General features: G+C 27.8%; 2 protein-coding genes across 2 annotated transcripts; both read left to right on the plus strand.

Annotated features, from left to right (window-relative positions):
• LOC101488703 (bax inhibitor 1) lies at positions 1-1,827 on the plus strand. The gene is made up of 6 exons (XM_004511677.4): positions 1-190; positions 420-563; positions 668-759; positions 1,017-1,203; positions 1,306-1,461; positions 1,582-1,827. The coding sequence occupies exons 1-6, from the start codon at positions 86-88 to the stop codon at positions 1,630-1,632; spliced, it is 735 nt and encodes a 244-aa protein (XP_004511734.1). The 5' UTR covers positions 1-85; the 3' UTR covers positions 1,633-1,827.
• An 8,112-nt stretch (positions 1,828-9,939) lies between these two features.
• LOC101489040 (GATA transcription factor 26) lies at positions 9,940-15,511 on the plus strand. Its single transcript, XM_004511678.4, has 8 exons — positions 9,940-10,396; positions 11,895-12,266; positions 12,658-13,087; positions 13,317-13,389; positions 13,740-13,843; positions 13,973-14,159; positions 14,258-14,369; positions 14,860-15,511. The coding sequence occupies exons 1-8, from the start codon at positions 10,357-10,359 to the stop codon at positions 15,165-15,167; spliced, it is 1,626 nt and encodes a 541-aa protein (XP_004511735.1). The 5' UTR covers positions 9,940-10,356; the 3' UTR covers positions 15,168-15,511.
• The last annotated feature ends 3,589 nt before the right edge of the window (positions 15,512-19,100 follow it).

Genomic DNA, 19,100 nt, shown 5'->3' on the forward strand with positions numbered 1-19,100 from the left:
AATATAAAGTCTAGGTTCTATAAATTATTCCTAATCTTCAATCTTTCTTTCTTTCTGCGTTCGAAGAAACAAATACAAAAATTCAATGGCTTCATTCACTTCGTTTTTCGATACAACAAACCGATGGAATTTCGATGCTCTCAAGAACTTCGGTCAGATTTCTCCGGTCGTTCAGAATCACCTCAAACAGGTTTTCTCTCATTTTCATTTCATTCCCCTTAATAATTTCTAGGGTTTTCTTTAATTTACTTCATTCTTCAATTTCTAGTTATATTCGATGTGTTTTTCATATTGCTTCTTATGGATTACGCCAATTTCGATTATTATAGAGATTTACAATAACTAGGTTTATAAAATCTTTGAATGATGAAATATATACAATAACTAGTTTTACAATTGGGTTGAATGATTGATTGTAGGTTTATTTGACCCTGTGTTTCGCTGTGGTTGCTGCTGCTGTGGGAACTTACGTTCATGTACTCTTCAACCTTGGCGGTTTTCTCACCACAATAGCGTGTGTTGGAACTAGTGTTTGGTTACTCTCAACTCCTCCTTTTGAAGAGGTATGAATCTGCTTCTTTTTGTAGCTTATGTTCCTTTCATGGTTTTGCGGTTTAATTTGTTACTTACTTTACCTGTTTGTGTTTTTGATTTTAATGGTATGCAGCGAAAAAGGTTGACTTTGTTGATGGCCGCAGCGTTATTTCAGGGTGCCTCTATTGGACCCTTGATTGATTTGGCTATTCAAATTGATCCAAGGTATGTTTTCATTATATTTGTGGTTTGTCATTGCATTGGAGTGTTTCCTTTTTTGTGTCGCTTGCTAAGATTAGGGATTCCTATGTTCATGTAATGCATACATGTGTTATGTTAATTGTTTTTCTTTTTTCGGTGTCAAAAGGGAGATTTAGGATCATACTGTATCTTTTGATCAAGGAGAGGGAAAGATTGGGTTTGGGGTCTATATATTTTTTAATTTTGGATGGATTTGTGACATTAGTCTTCTATTGGTTCAGCCTCATCTTCAGTTCATTTGTGGCAACTGCCTTGGCCTTTGGGTGTTTCTCGGGAGCAGCTTTGGTTGCTAAGCGTAGGGAGTACCTGTACCTTGGTGGCTTGCTTTCTTCTGGGCTGTCCATTCTTCTTTGGTTGCACTTTGCTTCTTCCATCTTTGGAGGTTCAATGGCAATCTTTAAGTTTGAGGTAAATGGCTGCCAGTGTTTTTACTTTTGTAGAATTACCTTTAAGCTTTGTTTTCCTACTGATATAAGTTTTTAACATGGTGTTTATTTCCTACTTTTGCAGTTGTATTTTGGGCTTTTGGTGTTTGTGGGTTACATTGTAGTTGACACACAAGAAATAGTTGAGAAGGCACACTTTGGCGATCTGGATTATGTGAAGCATGCTCTGACCTTGTTTACTGATTTGGTTGCAATTTTTGTCCGGATTCTAGTTATCATGGTGAGTTTGATTCCTGTAAAGTGAAAACCTTCTTCTGAGATTGCACCTCCACGTTTGTTTTTTTTGCGTTTTTATCCCATATAAATGTTGTATTGATTGGATTTTCATTATTCTTTCCAGTTGAAGAATTCAGGCGAGAGAACTGAAAAGAAGAAGAAGAGGAGAGATTGATTTTCTCATCAATCAAGCTTGTTTGACAATTCGTGTTTAATCTTTGGAACATATACATATGACAGCTATCTGTAAAGTTTTCTCCACGTCTTGAACTTGTTCCCGCTGTGCAGTTAGCCGTGTTTCTGCTTTATAGTACATGCTGAAAATTTAACATGTATTTTTAGTTTTCTAATAAGAGAGATTATTACATAACATCATTCTTGAAGATGGAGAGTGACAGAACAGAAAGGTAGTAGGGGTAGAAATTAGTGAAGATCCATCACAAATTCTTTGTCCAGGGTCTTGTGAGATATATTTATTCATTTACCATGGAACTTTTTTCTACATGAATTAGGAGGATTCCTTGTAGCTTAGTATATATCAGGTCAATAAACATTAAACGATTACGGAAATCACTTTTTGATTGAATTGGTCCACACTGTTGTGTTCCTATCGTCACCTGAATGAGATTTTGAATTTTTATGGGAAGCTCTGAGAATGTGGTTGTTTTCCTGGGATAGGATGAGCATCATCTATGAGAATTGGAAATACTAACATTGTCACTCTCCTATATAAGTTACTAACATAGGTCTTTCTTTAGATCACAACTCGATTAAGAGACCTTACTTACTGAGTAGGTTTCATGCATGCATTGGTGGTAGAGATGTTCAGCTCTTGTATAGAAAAAAAAATGTATAAGGTGCGATAGGATGAGTGAGTTATCTAGATCACGGTTCAATCGATTGAGCCACGATTGAATCCAATACCTAATAAATGAATAAAATAGAAAGGAAAAAAAAAAAATCTTATGAACCACTTGTGGTTGAACCAACATTTATTGTTCTGATTTTGACAGATTTAAAGTCGTTTAGGGTTGATAAGAAATCTATCTCCCACCTATTCACCTTTGCATCACATTCTTTTTAAACATATGAAAATATTATTTTATCTTTTTTTTACTTCATATTACTTACTAGTCAAATATTTTGTAAAATTTACAAAAATTTTGAAACTTTAAATAAATAAATAATAAAATTTAAATGTAATTTTTTCAATAATTTAAAAATATTATAAAATTTGTAATGTATGTCAAACTTTTGAAATATAATTTTTTATTGAAACATGAATGTAAAATTTATAAGCTGCGATTTTTCCAAATTTTTTTAAAAAATTTAAAATTTTGGATGAATGGAAATGTAATTTTATTAATAGTTTTAAAATTTTTGAAACTTTAAATTAATGTGAAATTTTTGAAATGTAATTTTTTTAAAAGTTTAGTAAATTTAAAAAATTTTAAAATACAATTTTTCGAAAAAAACTTTAAAGAATTTAAAAATTTGAATAAATATAAAATATTTCAAATGTAATTTTTTTAAAAATTTTAGACGAATGTGAAATTTTTGAAATGTAATTTTTCTGAAAGTATTAAAATATTTAAAATTTTAAATGAATGTGAAATTACATAGATGCAATTTTTCTTAAAGTATTAAAATTTTCGAAAATTTTCACATATATAAAACTTCTAAAATTTAACTTGTTCAAAATTTTGTATGAATGGGAAAATTTTAAAATATAATTTTAATTTTTTAAAAAAAAATTGGATCAATACGAAATTTTTATAATACAAGTTTTCAAAATATTTAAAAAAAAATTAAATTACCAAAATGATAATAATTTATAAAATCTTGACTGTATAAAATGATATATTTATGTACTTTAGAAGGTTGGAATGTAAAAATGAAGGGATTGGGAGTAAATTTATGGGGACTAATTTGTTTTAAATTGAGACGGTCCAGTTATAAAAACACCTTGAAGTCCTGTTTTATTTTTTGACTGATTAAACCCTATTATCTACTAACTATAAATATATAAAATGATCCAATCGTACTGAAGAAACAACATATGAGACGGTAGACTTGCATTGTTGATTCAATGATTCACGTATCATGTGGCTTAGCTAGCAAAAAAACAAATGTTTCACAAATCATGGCGGTGCTAAAACTCAATTATATATAGTTTATGTTTAAAATGGAAAAGAACAAGCCACGATGAGTCCGAAGACATGACTATGTGACACAAAAATGCACCCAATTTCAATACCATTCATTTGTTTCTTTCTAATATTTATTCTTTGTTGTTAACTTTTAGCTTCAAACTCTGCATTTTTTAGTGCGTCTCATACTCTCATTGACTTGGTGCATTCAAATATTGTTTCATTCTATATTTATTTTTATTATTTTACTAAAATATATTCATTCAAATTGTTAAAAAATTATATCGATCGAAATTAATATAATTTAAAATTATTAAAATTAAAAAAATCAGCGAACAAATTTACAGTATCAACAAAATTGTATAGAAGGACAAAATACATACAAATATAATAAAATAAAAATTGTTGAGCTATTTATGTCTCCATATCTGCAACATTAATAACACGAAAATCATTAATTACATTTGTATTAAATCAAAGTTGATCTTAATTAAATAAATATTTCAACGACACAAGAAATCAAAATATCACATTTAGACGACGGACAAAACAACGTCGTACTTGGATAAAAAAAAGAATAGATCTATGTTAAACCATTTATTTAAATAAATGTCTAAAAAACGATGAATTTAGATTAAAAAAACAAAATAAAATACTTTCATCATTACTTTTATTTTAACTAATAAAAATTATTCCTCTCCAAATTATTTTAAATATTAATATAATATTTTATGGATAAAAATAATATATATATATATATATATATATATATGAATATTGTGTTTAAAAGTCAATATAGATATTAAATTGTATATCTTTTACAACAGTAGGTATATGAACTGAGGCCAGCAAATCGAACCGTTTAATCCACAGTCTATGCAGATAATGTTCAAATTTTTTAGTTCATTTATATTTTGGTTTGTATAGGTTAGACCGTTTATATTGTGAATTAACTATAATTAAAAAAATATAATAAAAATGATAACTATATTTTTGAATTAGTTAATGGGTTATAAATCAAATAAATATTATTTGTTATACTTTTAATATTGGCTTTTGGTCTATTAAGATTTTTTTTAAGTATCATTTGTGACTTTTTTCTTACTTAATGCTAATACTTGCGATATAAAATTATAAATTTAAATCAATATATTATAATTCACTATCTTTTGAGGATAGAATAATTCAATTAATTAAATATGCTAATACGTGATTAAGCGAAATAGACTAAGCGGGGCAGAGTAGATTAATTTGTACACTCAACTCTAAGTTTCACCACATAAATGACACCTTAATGCATTTTCTGTACAAGTGGCCTAAATATATAGCCGTCCGGTCCCACAACTATATGCTGAAAGGATATAATCACATATATTAATTAATATATTTAATTTAAAATTTGTATTAAATCCTATTAATTTAAATACGGCATATTTATAAAAAACTTATATATATATATATATATTATTGACATTGTTACTAGCTTAGTATTTATTAAGTAAAAATATATATAATTTTATTAGATTTTTTATATTTATTTATTTTTATATAACAATCTAGTTTAATTTATTTAAAAAAATATAAATATGTTATTTAAGTTATTTAATGTAAAATAGATTTTTAAATTAAATTAAATCAAGAGTTTTTTAATACTAAACAATAGATTAAATTCAGAAAAAGTTTATCATAAATCTTTTAAAATTTAATTTCACCTAATCTAGTATCACCTTAAGAGAAGTCAGACTTTATAATATCACTCTTTATAAAAAGAAATTAAAAATATTAAAGGAGCCAAGCTACAAGAAGAACAGGTTGGTCTACGATAAGCAGTTGAGTTTTAATAGGACCCACCTAGGTTGTGTACCTCACCACCACGATGTTTCTTTGCATTTTGTATTAATTATATTATCATATTATACACTCTAAATCTAAATAATTAAATTATATATTAATATATTTTTTTTTAAATAGTTGTTAATTTTATTAAAAATAATAATTAGAATCCATAAAATCTTTGTCACTCAAACCAACAAACCACTTTATATTTTATTTTCTAGAACCCATTAGGTGTTAGGAATTTGAGGACATGCTATCCTAATCAGTTATCACTAAGAAAACAGATAAAAATATGGCAGAATTAGCTGAATATGTGGATATTTTTCGTACACTTAATTTCATACATCATGGTTATTTATTTTAAGGAATTGATTGCAGTGACCTGCGAATTTCAATATTAGTTTGTGCATAGTTGCATATCTTGCATTTGTCTTACGTGTCAATTTTAATTTGTAAAAATAGAAAGAATGCACTGTTTTGCATTTTAATTGAACAATATTGTTGCAGAAGACATCAAATGTTAAACAATTTTGCTATTAAATATTTTTATGTCTATTCTTTATTTATTTATTTAGAAGATGAGTCCCTGAGGGAATTAAAATGAAAGTGCTATTTTTGTTAAATATTAAACTAAAAATAAATAAATGTTCAATAGGAATGAGATTGTGGAAAACATTATATTTTCGGAAATCAATATTATATTTTCTTTCTAAGAAAACTAGCTTGTTTTTCAATATTATGCAGGACAAAATTTAGGTTATTTCCTTTTGGTGCCTTTCATGTTGTTATTAACATAATATATATATATATATATATATATATATATATTTGTTAATAGAAACTTTGAGAAAAGTATGGATTTGAAAAAATCATAAGTTGTTATGATATTTTGAGTAATAAGCAACACAAAATGTGCTTAAAGAAATGTATGTAAGTTTTTTCCTATTATATACATGGTCTCAAAATTGCTAGTTCAATGATAGTTTGGCATGAAAATATTTTGGGTCAGTTAATTGTTTTAGATTAATTTATAACTGTTTAAAAAATAACTTTGACATTCAATAATTAGATATTAATTATTAAAAAATTTATCATGATAAAAATTATATTTTAATATATATATATATATATTAAACATGATTTTTATGAAGAACTTTTCAAAATAACTTTTCATTTTAATTATTTTTTAAAATTTAACTATCTAAAAAAATTGTAACAAATAATTAGATGAAATACTTAAAATAATATTTTAAGATAAACTGTTTAAATCAGTTTTTTATTTGAAACTTTATTTTTAAAAATGTTACAACAGAAAGATAAAATAATATTAAATGTATCTTTAAATTTTAACTCAACTAACAAATATCATATTGGTAGGTTGAAAGTCTTGTGCTGTGTTTGAACATGAAATATCACCGTTGTATGAGTTAATTATGATAAAATTTATCAATTATTTTAAGATAATATATATATTATAAAATCATTTTTTAATCTTAAACAAACAAACCCTTCTTTATTTTGTTTGCTTTTCAAGTGGGTGAGATGTATTGCCAAAAAAAGATAGATTTGGGAAGAGGTGGGTTAGCTATGGTTGAATTTAGCTTTTAATCAATATACATGACTAGTTGGTGGTTCGTATATGTTCCTAAAAGGCACTATGAGTGAAGAAAATGCGTTTTAACTTTTATTAATATTGGTAGAACAAAAAGTTTTTTTAATAATGCAATGAAAGCGTGTTATTTGCAATGTCTTTGAGAGCCATTCAATTTGTCTTTCATTAGGGTCTTTTTGGTTGTTTGATATGATAATGTTTTCACTCACTGTGTGTACTCATTTGGACATAGGGCAAAAAATTAGTGATTTGAGTTTCACTTATATATTTATTTAAACAATTGTATTCATTCAAAGATATATCAACATATAATGTGACAAAGTGGTAGGTATTAATTTTGGATATCTTAATCATTTAGTCTTTAGGCTTTATTATTATCGATGTGAATTGAAAAATATATGTAAAAAAAAAATTAATTTTATAAATTTTAATATTTCAAAAGATTTGTGACTTGAATCGCACATAAATATTTTAATTTATAAAAAAAATACAAATTAAAAGAATGAGTTTAACTTATTACTAAAAAAAAAAGTACAAGATGAGTTTGATTTGTTTAATTCTTTTATATCTTAATCTGTTTGTATTTATGTATATTTTTCTTTATTTATTAATTTAATGTATTTAGTATTTAATATATTATATATGATAATTAAATAATTGTTTATAAAGAAATAGAACTACATTCTTAATGTTTAAATCTCGATATTCAAAACTATTTTATATTTATTTTTTCATCTAAAACTATTATATTTTTATCAACCATAGAATAGCATATTTCTATATAACTTATTGACTATAACCCAAAAACTTCAAACCTAACTTAAGCATCATCGAAGATTAGAATATGAATAAAGTCTTACATATATATTTATACATTTTTTTTTTATAATATAAATAACAAAGGTTAAAAACTTATTTATTAATTTATTGGAAGAATATCTTCCATCAAAATATAATTTATTTATTTTTTGTTTTATAAGAGATGATAAATTTCTCCTTAATTATAGCTCTCAACTTCAAATCCAAAACAAAACGTTAAACTTAATAGTATCGACATTTGTTAGTTGAGTTAAAATTTTAAAACAAATATTAACTATTTTTTATTTGAGGTTAAAGTAAATCTTATTGTATTTTAATTTTTATTGATATTTTTTTAACTAAATAAAAAGTCAAATTTATAAATGGAATTGACTCATTTAATTAATTGAATCAAATATCAAGATTAGTTTTTTTTCTTGACTAAGTATCAAGATTGGGTTTGTTTATTTAATTAAATAAACGAATTTGTTAAAAAAAATTAACAAGTCAAAGTGTCAAATGCAACTAATTCACGAATAACTAACCTCACTTACATATATACCTTAATTGTATAGTAGTTATTTTTAGTAAAATAAACTTTTGTGATTTTTTCCTTTTTTTTTAGATAAATAAGTAATAACTCTATCATGTCCTAACCTTATGGCACAATCTTATAGACTACGTACCAAAATTTATTTTACACAAATTACAAACTAGGAAAATTACAAGGCACCATATTAGTCAAATCCACGAGATGCCCACTATGTATCATGGACACACCGTTTGTCATGTTGTCTTTCTTATAATTTATTTTTATGAGAAGAATCATTTTTTAATTTGTAGGATAAAGTAACAAAAAAATCAATTCAATCTATTGGTATAAATTTAAAATTCACTTGTGTGATTGAATATAACCGAAAATATTAGATTATAACAACGTAATAAATTTAAATTTAAATATTTATATAAAAAATAAGACATATTTAACCACCAATGCATTTTGAATTTAACTATGTTATTAGAAGAAAACTACAATAAAATAATTAAAAAGTAACTTTTTATATTACATTTTTCTACGGTTACTAACTAAGATGAGCCATATAATGGAGTTTTACTTTGAACAATAACGTGCGAGAATCGTGTGGCTAGCTCACACGCCTCCTTAATCACCATTTGATTAAGATAATATTTCACTCTTAATAAAATCCTAAAAACTAATGCTTGAATTTGGCCATTGATTTGAAATATCAACTATTTCATCAACCTCATTTGCCTAATCCAACGGTGATAATTAAGTTGGTGACCACAAATAGTCATGTTTCTTCCTATCTCTCTTAAATTAATTAAAAACCACATTAAATGCTTATCACCATCATGTCATCACACACACTAGAATATAAATAAATTATTAAATTGTGAATTAGTAATCTCATCTCATCTCTTAAAAAAGGAATAAAAATTGGGAAAGGCCAAAGACATCTCCTTGTTGTTTTCTCTCTCTTTTTTTGTGGGTTACATTTTTTCTTTCCCTTCACAATATTCATTCCTAACAAGTTATTATTATAATTATACTAATATATTATAAAATAATAATAAAACTAGAACTATTTGACACCTAAAAAATGGACGGTGAAGATGGAATACTTTAAGATTTTGTTTGATGAGGATTTGAAAATTGATGATAAACAAAGAAGAAAAGTCCATAGTCAGCCGGATATATGCAATAATATTCCCCCTACCATTCTCTTTCCATTGTAAATTAAGCTCATATTTTAAAAAAAAATTCAACAAAATTCAAAATTGATTTTTTTATTAAAGTAAAAGTATTATGATGTATATAAAATAGAAAATACTTTAAAGTTTAATAAAATTTATATTATATTTATTTAATTTCATTCCAATAACAATCTAATTCAAATTTACAAATACAAAATCAATTTTTTTACCACTAAATCAAATTAATATTGAAATAATTCATATAACATTAACAACAACAAAATGAAATTAAGGGAAAATAAAAAAGAAGGAAAAAATGTTTAAGAAAAAGAAAGAAAAAAAGATGAAACATTTACTTCATATACAATACAAAAGGTCACATACACTGACTTTCTCTCTTTCTCTTCTCTCTCACCATTTCACCTTCTTTTCCTCTTTTCACAACCATTTCTCAGATTTTTCTCCAATGTTCTTTTCTCTTCTATTGGATTGTACAGATTCTCACCAATAACATATACATCAATCCCTTCAATTATAGTTACTGTGTGTGGTTTTTTTTTTTTTGTGAATTTTTTTCCAAGGACTAAAAAGACAAACTTTTCTGGGTCTATTGGTTTTTGCTTTATTCTTCAAACTTTCATTTTGGTTTTGATGCAGAAACCATAACCCTTTTAAATAACTATTGTAAATTTATTTAAAAAATCCCATTTTATTTTTTCTTTTTGGTAAAAAAAGTATTTTTTTTTCCTCTCATTCTTCTGCAAATTTTTGTTCATATTTCTGAGACATGGGAAAACAAGGACCTTGCCATCACTGTGGAGTTACAAGTGAGTTCTTGTTTCTCCAATATATATAATTTTTTATTCAAGGTATTTTTTTTTTTTTAATTTTTTTTCAAAGAGTGTTCTGTAACTGTTTGCAAATTGAAAAAAATTAGGCATGTTCTGTGTAATATTATGGATGTATACAGATTCAAATGTATGATTAATGAATCTTGTTGCTTTGAGCATTTGGAATTGAAAGTTGTGGAAATTGTGTTGATTTTCTACTTTTATTTTTATTTTTTGTTTCACTGTATTGCTAGTATTTGTTTTCATTGACTATGTTTGAAATCTGAGACAATGTAACATGTGAAAAATTATGGAGAGTTCATTGAATAGGTGATTTTTTTTTGGCATTGATAGGAAGAACACTTGATACTGTTAAGGTCTTTATCAAAAAGAGTTAAAGAACAGTTTATGTCTTCTTATTTCAATGAACATGAGATAAGGGAATTAAGCATTTTTAAAATGTTTGAAGTTAATGCATTCTTGTCTTCCAAATGAATTTTACAAAGTTCTTTTTGTTGTTTTCCTCTATAAAACAATTTCTCAATGTATCAAAGGATCTTGGACAAGCAATGCATTTATTCCTAATACATGTTATGTTCCCTTGCTTTCTGGCTAATGATAAATCAATCCTCAAGTTTTTTCAATTTGTGGTTATTTTGTTTTTGTTTTACAATGCTGATCAGCTTAATAGAACCACTCATGCAGCTTGAGCATTGACGATTTTCGTTGCTTTTCTGCATATTTTGAAGCTGTTTCTTACTTTCTTAAGTGTTGTAGTCATTGCTACTATGTGTTGTTGAATACCCTACTGCGGGCTTAAGTATCTATGAAAGCACCGACGCAGATACGACACTGGCACATAGACACCAACCATAAATTAAGAAAACAAAAGTGATTAAATGTAACTATATGTGTCAATGACAGATACCAGACACGACTTCAATCTGAAGTGTCGGTGTTACATAGTTAACAATAATTAAGTATAAGATATGATAATTGTAGTACCATAAAGAAGAGAATGTTTCATTTAGGTTGTCTTAACTTTGATGCCTCGAGTGAGACTCAGCAATTCCTGTTAATCATTTAAGCACAAAAGCAATAATTCTTTTCACTATATTATTCATTGTTCTTAATTTAGGTCTTATCACTAACTGCTTAGAGTTTTTTTATATCAATATCTTCTCTTCACAATAAGTTATTAAACTACTGACATGTATTAATCCTAAATATTATATACTAGCTAGTTTCTAGCAGGAAAAGCTAGTTCCTTATGATAGGAAATACTAACAGATGATGCTATATCAATCTTGAAATTGTTTGTTGAGTGTTGTGTTGTGCTGTATCAAGTTTAATATGTATCATGATTTGGATTATCATAAAAATATGGATGTGTTTGTTAGTAGCTTATCCAATTTGAGATACATCTTTATTCTTGTTTGCAAGGGTGCCAAGTGTTTGTAGATTTCTTAGTTCTGACAATTGAGCATTGCAACAGGCACACCACTTTGGCGCAACGGACCGCCAGAGAAGCCAGTGCTATGCAATGCATGCGGGTCTCGGTGGAGGACAAAAGGAACACTTGCAAATTATACTCCTTTACACGCCCGGGCTGAAACTGATGATTGTGATGATCAAAGGGCTACCAGGGTAAAGAGCATATCGTTAAATAAGAACAAAGAGGCGAAATTGCTCAAACGGAAGCAGAACCATGAAAATGTAGTCTCTGGAAGGATTGCATCTGATTACAACCATGGATTCCAAAAGGCTGTTGATGAAGATTATAGCACCCGATCAAGTTCGGGATCAGCGTTATCTAACTCAGAAAGCTGTGCACAATTTGGTGGCGCAGATGCTAGTGATCTGACAGGTTTGTTCTGATTTCATTGGCAGTGGCAAGATCTTATTTTTTATTTATAGTATTTAAGATGTGCATATTTCTTAGATAACACATTGTTTTCATGGAAGTCAAAATTTGCTTTTGCATACATGCTTTGTGTGTATCCTTCAATAGTTCATCATTATATGAATAAGATCAAGAAATTCTCTGCATGCATTATTATGCAAAATATATACTCCCTCCATTCCTATTTATAAGCAAAAGTGAGTCAACAAAAGTTGATGTATTTGGTCCAAAATTTGTTGACTCACTTTTACTTATAAATAGGAACGGAGGGAGTAATCTACATTTTTTAGTTCATTTTTGTTTTGTTTTCTCAAAAACACTCAATTCTAATTTATTGTTGTTTGGTTGATTTTAGGACCTGCTCAGTCAGTGATCTGGGATGCAACAGTGCCTTCGAAAAAGAGGACATGTGTCGGTCGGGCAAAGCCTTCTTCTGTCGAGAAACTCACAAAAGATTTATGCACTATTCTTCACGAGCAACAGTCTTATTTTTCTGCATCTTCCGAAGAAGATCTTCTTTTCGAAAGTGAAACACCAATGGTTTCTGTTGAGATAGGGCATGGAAGTGTTCTCATCAGGCATCCTAGCTATGTAGCTCGCGAAGAAGAGTCTGAGGCTAGCTCTCTTTCATTTGATAATAGGCAATATCCAATGAGTGAGGCGTATTCATATTCCGGTTCTGTTCTTATGCATGATAGCTCCAGTCGCTCGAACTTCTCATCTCAGGGAGCTGAAAAGGTCAGGAACTCAGCTTTTCACGGAATGAAGCACGAGCAACTTAAAAGGTAAGCTTTCTTTCACTAGAATAAACTTTGTTGTTTCTCCCCAAAAAGTTATAATTTAAAATGATAAAAATCTATTTTGTTCTTTCCATTTTGTTTGTTTATGCCAAAAAAAAGTTGATTCTTTTGTAAGATATGCATTTTCTTTTGCATGTGACTTAGTAAAGAAATACTTGAGAATTGAGATAAACATACTATGCAGCCATTAACATTTCTGCTTTTTAAATTTCAGTGACAAGTCTCAGCTTGAAAGAGTACAAATCCTTGGAAATCATGATTCACCACTGACTTTAATAGATTTAAATGTGAGAGTTACACTCCCCTTTCACCCTTTTGGTTTCATTGTTTTATCCTAGATGGAAAAAATGTTCTTATCCAGGCTTCTAATAACTAACTCGGCATGGTTTTACATCAACGACGAGGTTAAGTGTCATTTTTTGAATCTTTTATTAGATTCTTTGTTCATGTAACTAATCACAGAGCTTTCAGGTTACACATTTGATTCAAATGAGTTGTGAAGAGGCAATACATTTGTAATTGATTTAGTTGTTTTTAGTGTTAAATATAAACATTTATAATAAAATATTAGTAGGTTAGCGCCACAAATCTATTTAATCGCTGAATGCTTACCGTTATTATTATTATGTTTGGCTAGGATGTGGTAAACTATGAAGAGTTTTCGAGAATCTTGACAAATGAAGAGCAGCAGCAATTACTGAAGTTTCTTCCTGTGATTGATACTGCTAAACTTTCTGATAGGTTAGAATTCTACTCTTTCAGTTTTGGTTCATTGAGTTTTTGTTGTAATTCATCAAGAATACTGTTTTGGATACCAATTTTCGAGACCGAGTCCATCACAATTGACGATTTGTATTGTTGTACGTGCAGCCTTAAGGTCATGTTCGATAGTGTTCAATTCAAGGATAACTTAACTTATTTTCAGCAGCTTCTTGCGGAAGGTGTCTTCGATATCTCTTTGTTGGGGGCAAAACCTGAAGACTGCAAGACTTTGAAAAGATTTGCACTATCTAATCTCTCGAAGTCGAAATGGGTGGAACACTATCATTTTCTTAAGGTTTGTGATAATTTATTATCTTAATATTAGAGACTGTGCTGATAAATAAGACTTATGTTGATAAACTTGTCAAATTTCATTCCCTTCAATGGATGCAGAGATGCAAAAATAGAGCTGAAAAATCCGATACTCCGGGATCTTATGGTATAGGATCAACCAATGTTGCAAACGCAAAGAGAATGCGTGATAGCAGAAATCAGAACTTTCCAGGTTAGTGTAAAACCGGACATCAAATAAGACAATAAAACAAATCATGTCACAAGACCTTCCAATTAGGATTTGACTCCTTGAATTTTTGAAAATTAAGGCCGACATTTTAACACTCACGGTTTTTTGTGTATGTCGATGTAATATCAGCCATTGATTTATGGTTCATGCTAACAAGTGCCCTTGGGCATTTGTTAAGAAAACCAAAAGGAAAATAAAAACAAAAGATTTAAATAAGAAATATCACTTTTTAAAATTTGAAGACATTGAATGCACAATTCTCCGTAATATATTTTCTTTGGATTTGTTAACAAGTTCCCTTGGGGCACTTGCACTTGTTAGCATTTCCTTTGATTTATTCATCAATGGTTTATACTTTACATTTTAAAGTGAGTTGTTAACTAATTAGAAAATAGAACTTTACTCTCTTTTATTATTGCTGTTTATGATTTAACTGAGGAATCATTCTTAACACAAATCTTTCAAATTTCAGAGGTGAAGACAATAATGAGGAGCCCTAAAAGAACTATCACAAAGACTAGTTATGAAGGCAAAGTTGTAGATGATGAAACTTGCTATAATCCAAAAAGCCTCCTATTTCCTTTGCCACCTGATGCTAGCTCACACTTGCTAGATTCTTTTAACTTTGTTGAGGAAAGTTCTGATCAAGATCTGCTTCTAGAAGTGCCATCTAACAATTCTTTTCCACAGGCAGAGCTTCTACACCCGAGTTTAAGCTATGGTGCTCAAGCCAGCACTAGTAGTAGCTCGGCAGCATACTCACATCTTGTGAACCATTAAGTGTCTGTTTGGTACCACGTTGACGTTTGTTCGTTCGCACACCACTCAAATTTCTTGTATTTGAAAAACCACGGTAAAGTTATCTACACATGATAGATTAACTGTCGCAACGTGTGTCCAAACACAGACTAAGTAACATTCTCGAGTTACTTTGGTGGAAACATATTTTACATCTTGAAAAATATGATGGTTGTGCTTACTTTACTTGCAACCTTCTTAAGCTTGGATTGCCAACAATTTGAAGTTGGATGAGCTTTTTTTTTTGTATAGGTTGGTAATAGATTGTAAGATATCTTGAAATGAGAAGTGCATTCTCCAGAATTTTGAATGCGAGCTTAGGGTTCGTTTCAAGTTTCCTATTTTTATTTTTACTTTAACTAATAAACATAAGAGAATATAAATCAAATGTTTTCTTCACCATTTTCTTTTCAACATATTTAGAAAATTTGAAAATGTTAACATAGTAAATTTTAAAATTTATTATTCTGTATAGTTTGTCTTTTATTTCCTCTCTATAAAAGTGGTTTATTATATGAGTATTTCATCTCTCATATCTAGACATTCTAAATGGTGCAATTACTTTCATGCACTGTTTGATGAAATTATGGATGGTGTCATTAGAATGCATATGACCAAAGGACCCAGAGCAGTATTGAAGATTTGAAAGTAGGTTTTTGGAGACAACATGCACCCAGTCACCTTTGTTAAAGCATTTCAAGCTCAGCACAAAACCCCACATTTTGAGACCAACTTTACAAAACAATGCATTTCTTGCACTGTTTTGTATAACCAATGTTGTGGTTATCATAATTGATATAATAGTCATTACTATTGATATGATATTTGTGAAAGTGATAAAATTCCATTAGTATTTGTATGACTTACTAGATAATGATGTTTATAAGAAATTCTGAAGAAAATTATTTTTGTGAGACATAAAATTTATATTCTTGAAAATATGACTTAATCAAAATAAATAAGTCTTTTTATCTACTCAAACAATATATATATGTTGTATAATATTTTTAGTGAATATTTTCAAATGAGAGATATGATAATGACATTATTTTTTCATTTTTTAAAAAATATTCAGAAATAAATTCGTTATAATTTATGTTTGTATTGATGATATAAAATAGCTTATAAAATATTTTGAATAAAGAAAAGAGTAAGATAAAATATGTAGAAAGGGAAAAAATTTGTTGAGATTACAACTTGAGTATTTGAAGAATAATATTTTTGTAAATCATGAAACTTATACAACAAAAGTGCTAATATTGTTCTACATAGACAAATAACATTTGGTGTGTATAATCAAAAGCGAACTAATTGGTCATGAAGTATCATATCTTAGTTCAATTGAGGACACTAATGTATCTTAATAATTATACATATTCTGATATATCATTTTGTTGTCAAGTTATCATCAAATATTTAATATATTATCTGGGAGATGCAAATTATTTGTCTAATCCTAAAAATGAAATTTTAACATTACAAAAAGATGTTATAATCTATTTTGGTTGAGGTGTATGGTTCAACGCATGCAAGAAATTTATATCTGAACAAAAATAATGCAGTTGAAAGAAATATATTTTTACAAAGTCATCGTCAAGTAAAACTTTTAAGTAACTATTATAGAAGATTGATATTTGTCATCTTAAAGATGAATGTTTTCATGAGGGAGATAATCATAATCTATTTTATTTTTTCCTTAACCATGGCTTATCCCATTGGATTTATAATGGTCGATGATTGATATGTTGTACTATTTTTCCTTCACTAAGATTTTTTTCCATTGAATTTTATCCTAGTAAAGTTTTAATGAAACGTATCTTTAATGAACATCTAAGTGGAAGTGTTGAGAATAATTACAATATATGGTGGATGTTCATATTCCTACCTCCTATAACTCTCATAGTTAAGAGTCACTTACTCCACTATGTTAAAGGCTACTCACTAGGGGTGAGAATAGACTAGACCATACCGAATTTTGAAAGGTTTGAACCTCACCTACGATTAATTTTTTAGGTCTAAGTCTGACCTACGACCTATCATATAATTTTTTTTAGGCCTAACTTGACCTTTTTAAAAGTCTGGTCTGGCTTGAAAACATATTTAAAAGTCTTATTTACATTAAAATGTTTAAATATTATATTTTATATATTTTTTAAATAGGCTTAATTATGCATTTATATAAAAGGGAATGCACTGGAATAACATTTCAAGAAAACAAAAAAACAAAATGAATCCATAATTAATCCCTATACACATATCAAACTACATGCTCTATCCATACCAATTTACATGATGCTCTACTCATATCACATATGTTTTTCACATATCAATACCAATGTACATATATATATATATTAAACAAAAAATGATTTTTCTAACAAAATGATTTTTAAAAATCTGAAACAAGCACCATTTAAACATTAAAAAATGATTTTTGGTTTCAAAGAATATATTTATTTTTTTTCTGAAACAAACGCATTCATTATTGCCTCTCAAACAAATATAAAACGACTACTGAGTGATTGCTTAATTGAACGATTACCGAATATGGAATCGCTACTGAATATGGAGCGACTACTGAATGATTGTTTAATTGATAGAAAAATAACATTAATAAATAATAAAATATATATAGATCGGTCTGTTAAGCTTAATAGACTTTTTTTTTTATAAGTTTGAGTCTGACCTATTTAAATAAATATACTTTAAAAATAGTTTGAGTCTAACCTTTTTATGAAATGGATCACGTCAGACCAAACTATAAATAGGTCAAGCCATAGGTCGGACGATCTAAAACTTATTCTGATCCCTACCGCTCACTTCACTGTGTTGATACACCTAATGAATAAATTTGTAAGTTTTAAGAATACCGCCCAATAAATAAGACTTGTGCGATCTTGTAAGAATAGACCTTAATCAACACAATACAATACTCTCATCTTCTCTCTTTATGTTCTTCAACTCTACTATTCTAATATATTGATTGATATACTTTTGATTAGTACCATAACAAAGCCACCATTTAAAATTTTCTTTTGGCTTTCTTTATAACTTACAATCTCAAACTATGGTTAATTTTGAACATTTTATTATTAATTTTGTGATTTTAAAATATAAAATTTATTTTTAAATAGTTTTTCTACCTACTTTAGTAATTTGTCAATTTTTTTTATCTTGTATTGTTTCATAGTTTATAATATGGTTTACAACTATGTTAATAATCTTTGAAATAAAAATTAAAGAAAATTAATACGCAATAAAAGTTAATTAAAATGTGCTTAAGAGTTTATCAAGGAGGGGAATATATTTTGACATAACAGGGGAGGGAATGTAATTCAATAATCTATTAAGGGAGGATAATGTGTTTTTCTCATCACATAATGTGTTTTTCTCATCGCATAAGCGGAGGGGAAAGGAGTGTTTATCAATTAATTTAATATAAGAGAGGTGGTAGTGTAATTTAAGCATTTCTTACGGGTTAAGACTATAATTTACTTATAAAATATTTATTGATATATTTAATAAAAAATTGATATACAGTATTATTACAAATTATTTTACTAAAATAAGTAATTAATTATCAGTATGATAAAATGGATATCAATTAGTTGTCCGTATAAAATTAATACGGACAATATATAGTCATTAAACTTAATTTAATTAAAGTACAATGATATATATATATATATACACAAATATTGATCAAGTTATACGGACATGCTAGTTTGGTAGTGTTACACAATTTCATAACTTTTAAAAATATGTAAATAATGTTATAAATTTTTATGTAAAAATAAAATTGTCTGATGTATAATTGAAATTGTCTTATAAAGATAATCAGTGGTAACCCGTGCGTCGCACGGAGACAATGTACATTTTAATAAATAAATTGTTATATTAATTTATATATATATA

Source organism: Cicer arietinum, chromosome 8 (assembly GCF_000331145.2).
Source record: "Cicer arietinum cultivar CDC Frontier isolate Library 1 chromosome 8, Cicar.CDCFrontier_v2.0, whole genome shotgun sequence".
Lineage (NCBI taxonomy): Eukaryota > Viridiplantae > Streptophyta > Magnoliopsida > Fabales > Fabaceae > Cicer > Cicer arietinum.

Bases quoted from the DNA above. Each gene is read 5' to 3' on its own strand.
- LOC101489040 (XM_004511678.4), top strand. From the start codon at position 10,357: ATGGGAAAACAAGGACCTTGCCATCACTGTGGAGTTACAA. The intron at 13,088-13,316 runs GTAAGCTTTCTT...TTTAAATTTCAG, and splicing joins AAGCACGAGCAACTTAAAAG to TGACAAGTCTCAGCTTGAAA. The intron at 13,390-13,739 runs GTGAGAGTTACA...ATGTTTGGCTAG, and splicing joins TGACTTTAATAGATTTAAAT to GATGTGGTAAACTATGAAGA.
- LOC101488703 (XM_004511677.4), top strand. From the start codon at position 86: ATGGCTTCATTCACTTCGTTTTTCGATACAACAAACCGATGGAATTTC. The intron at 564-667 runs GTATGAATCTGC...AATGGTATGCAG, and splicing joins CAACTCCTCCTTTTGAAGAG to CGAAAAAGGTTGACTTTGTT. The intron at 1,204-1,305 runs GTAAATGGCTGC...CTACTTTTGCAG, and splicing joins TGGCAATCTTTAAGTTTGAG to TTGTATTTTGGGCTTTTGGT.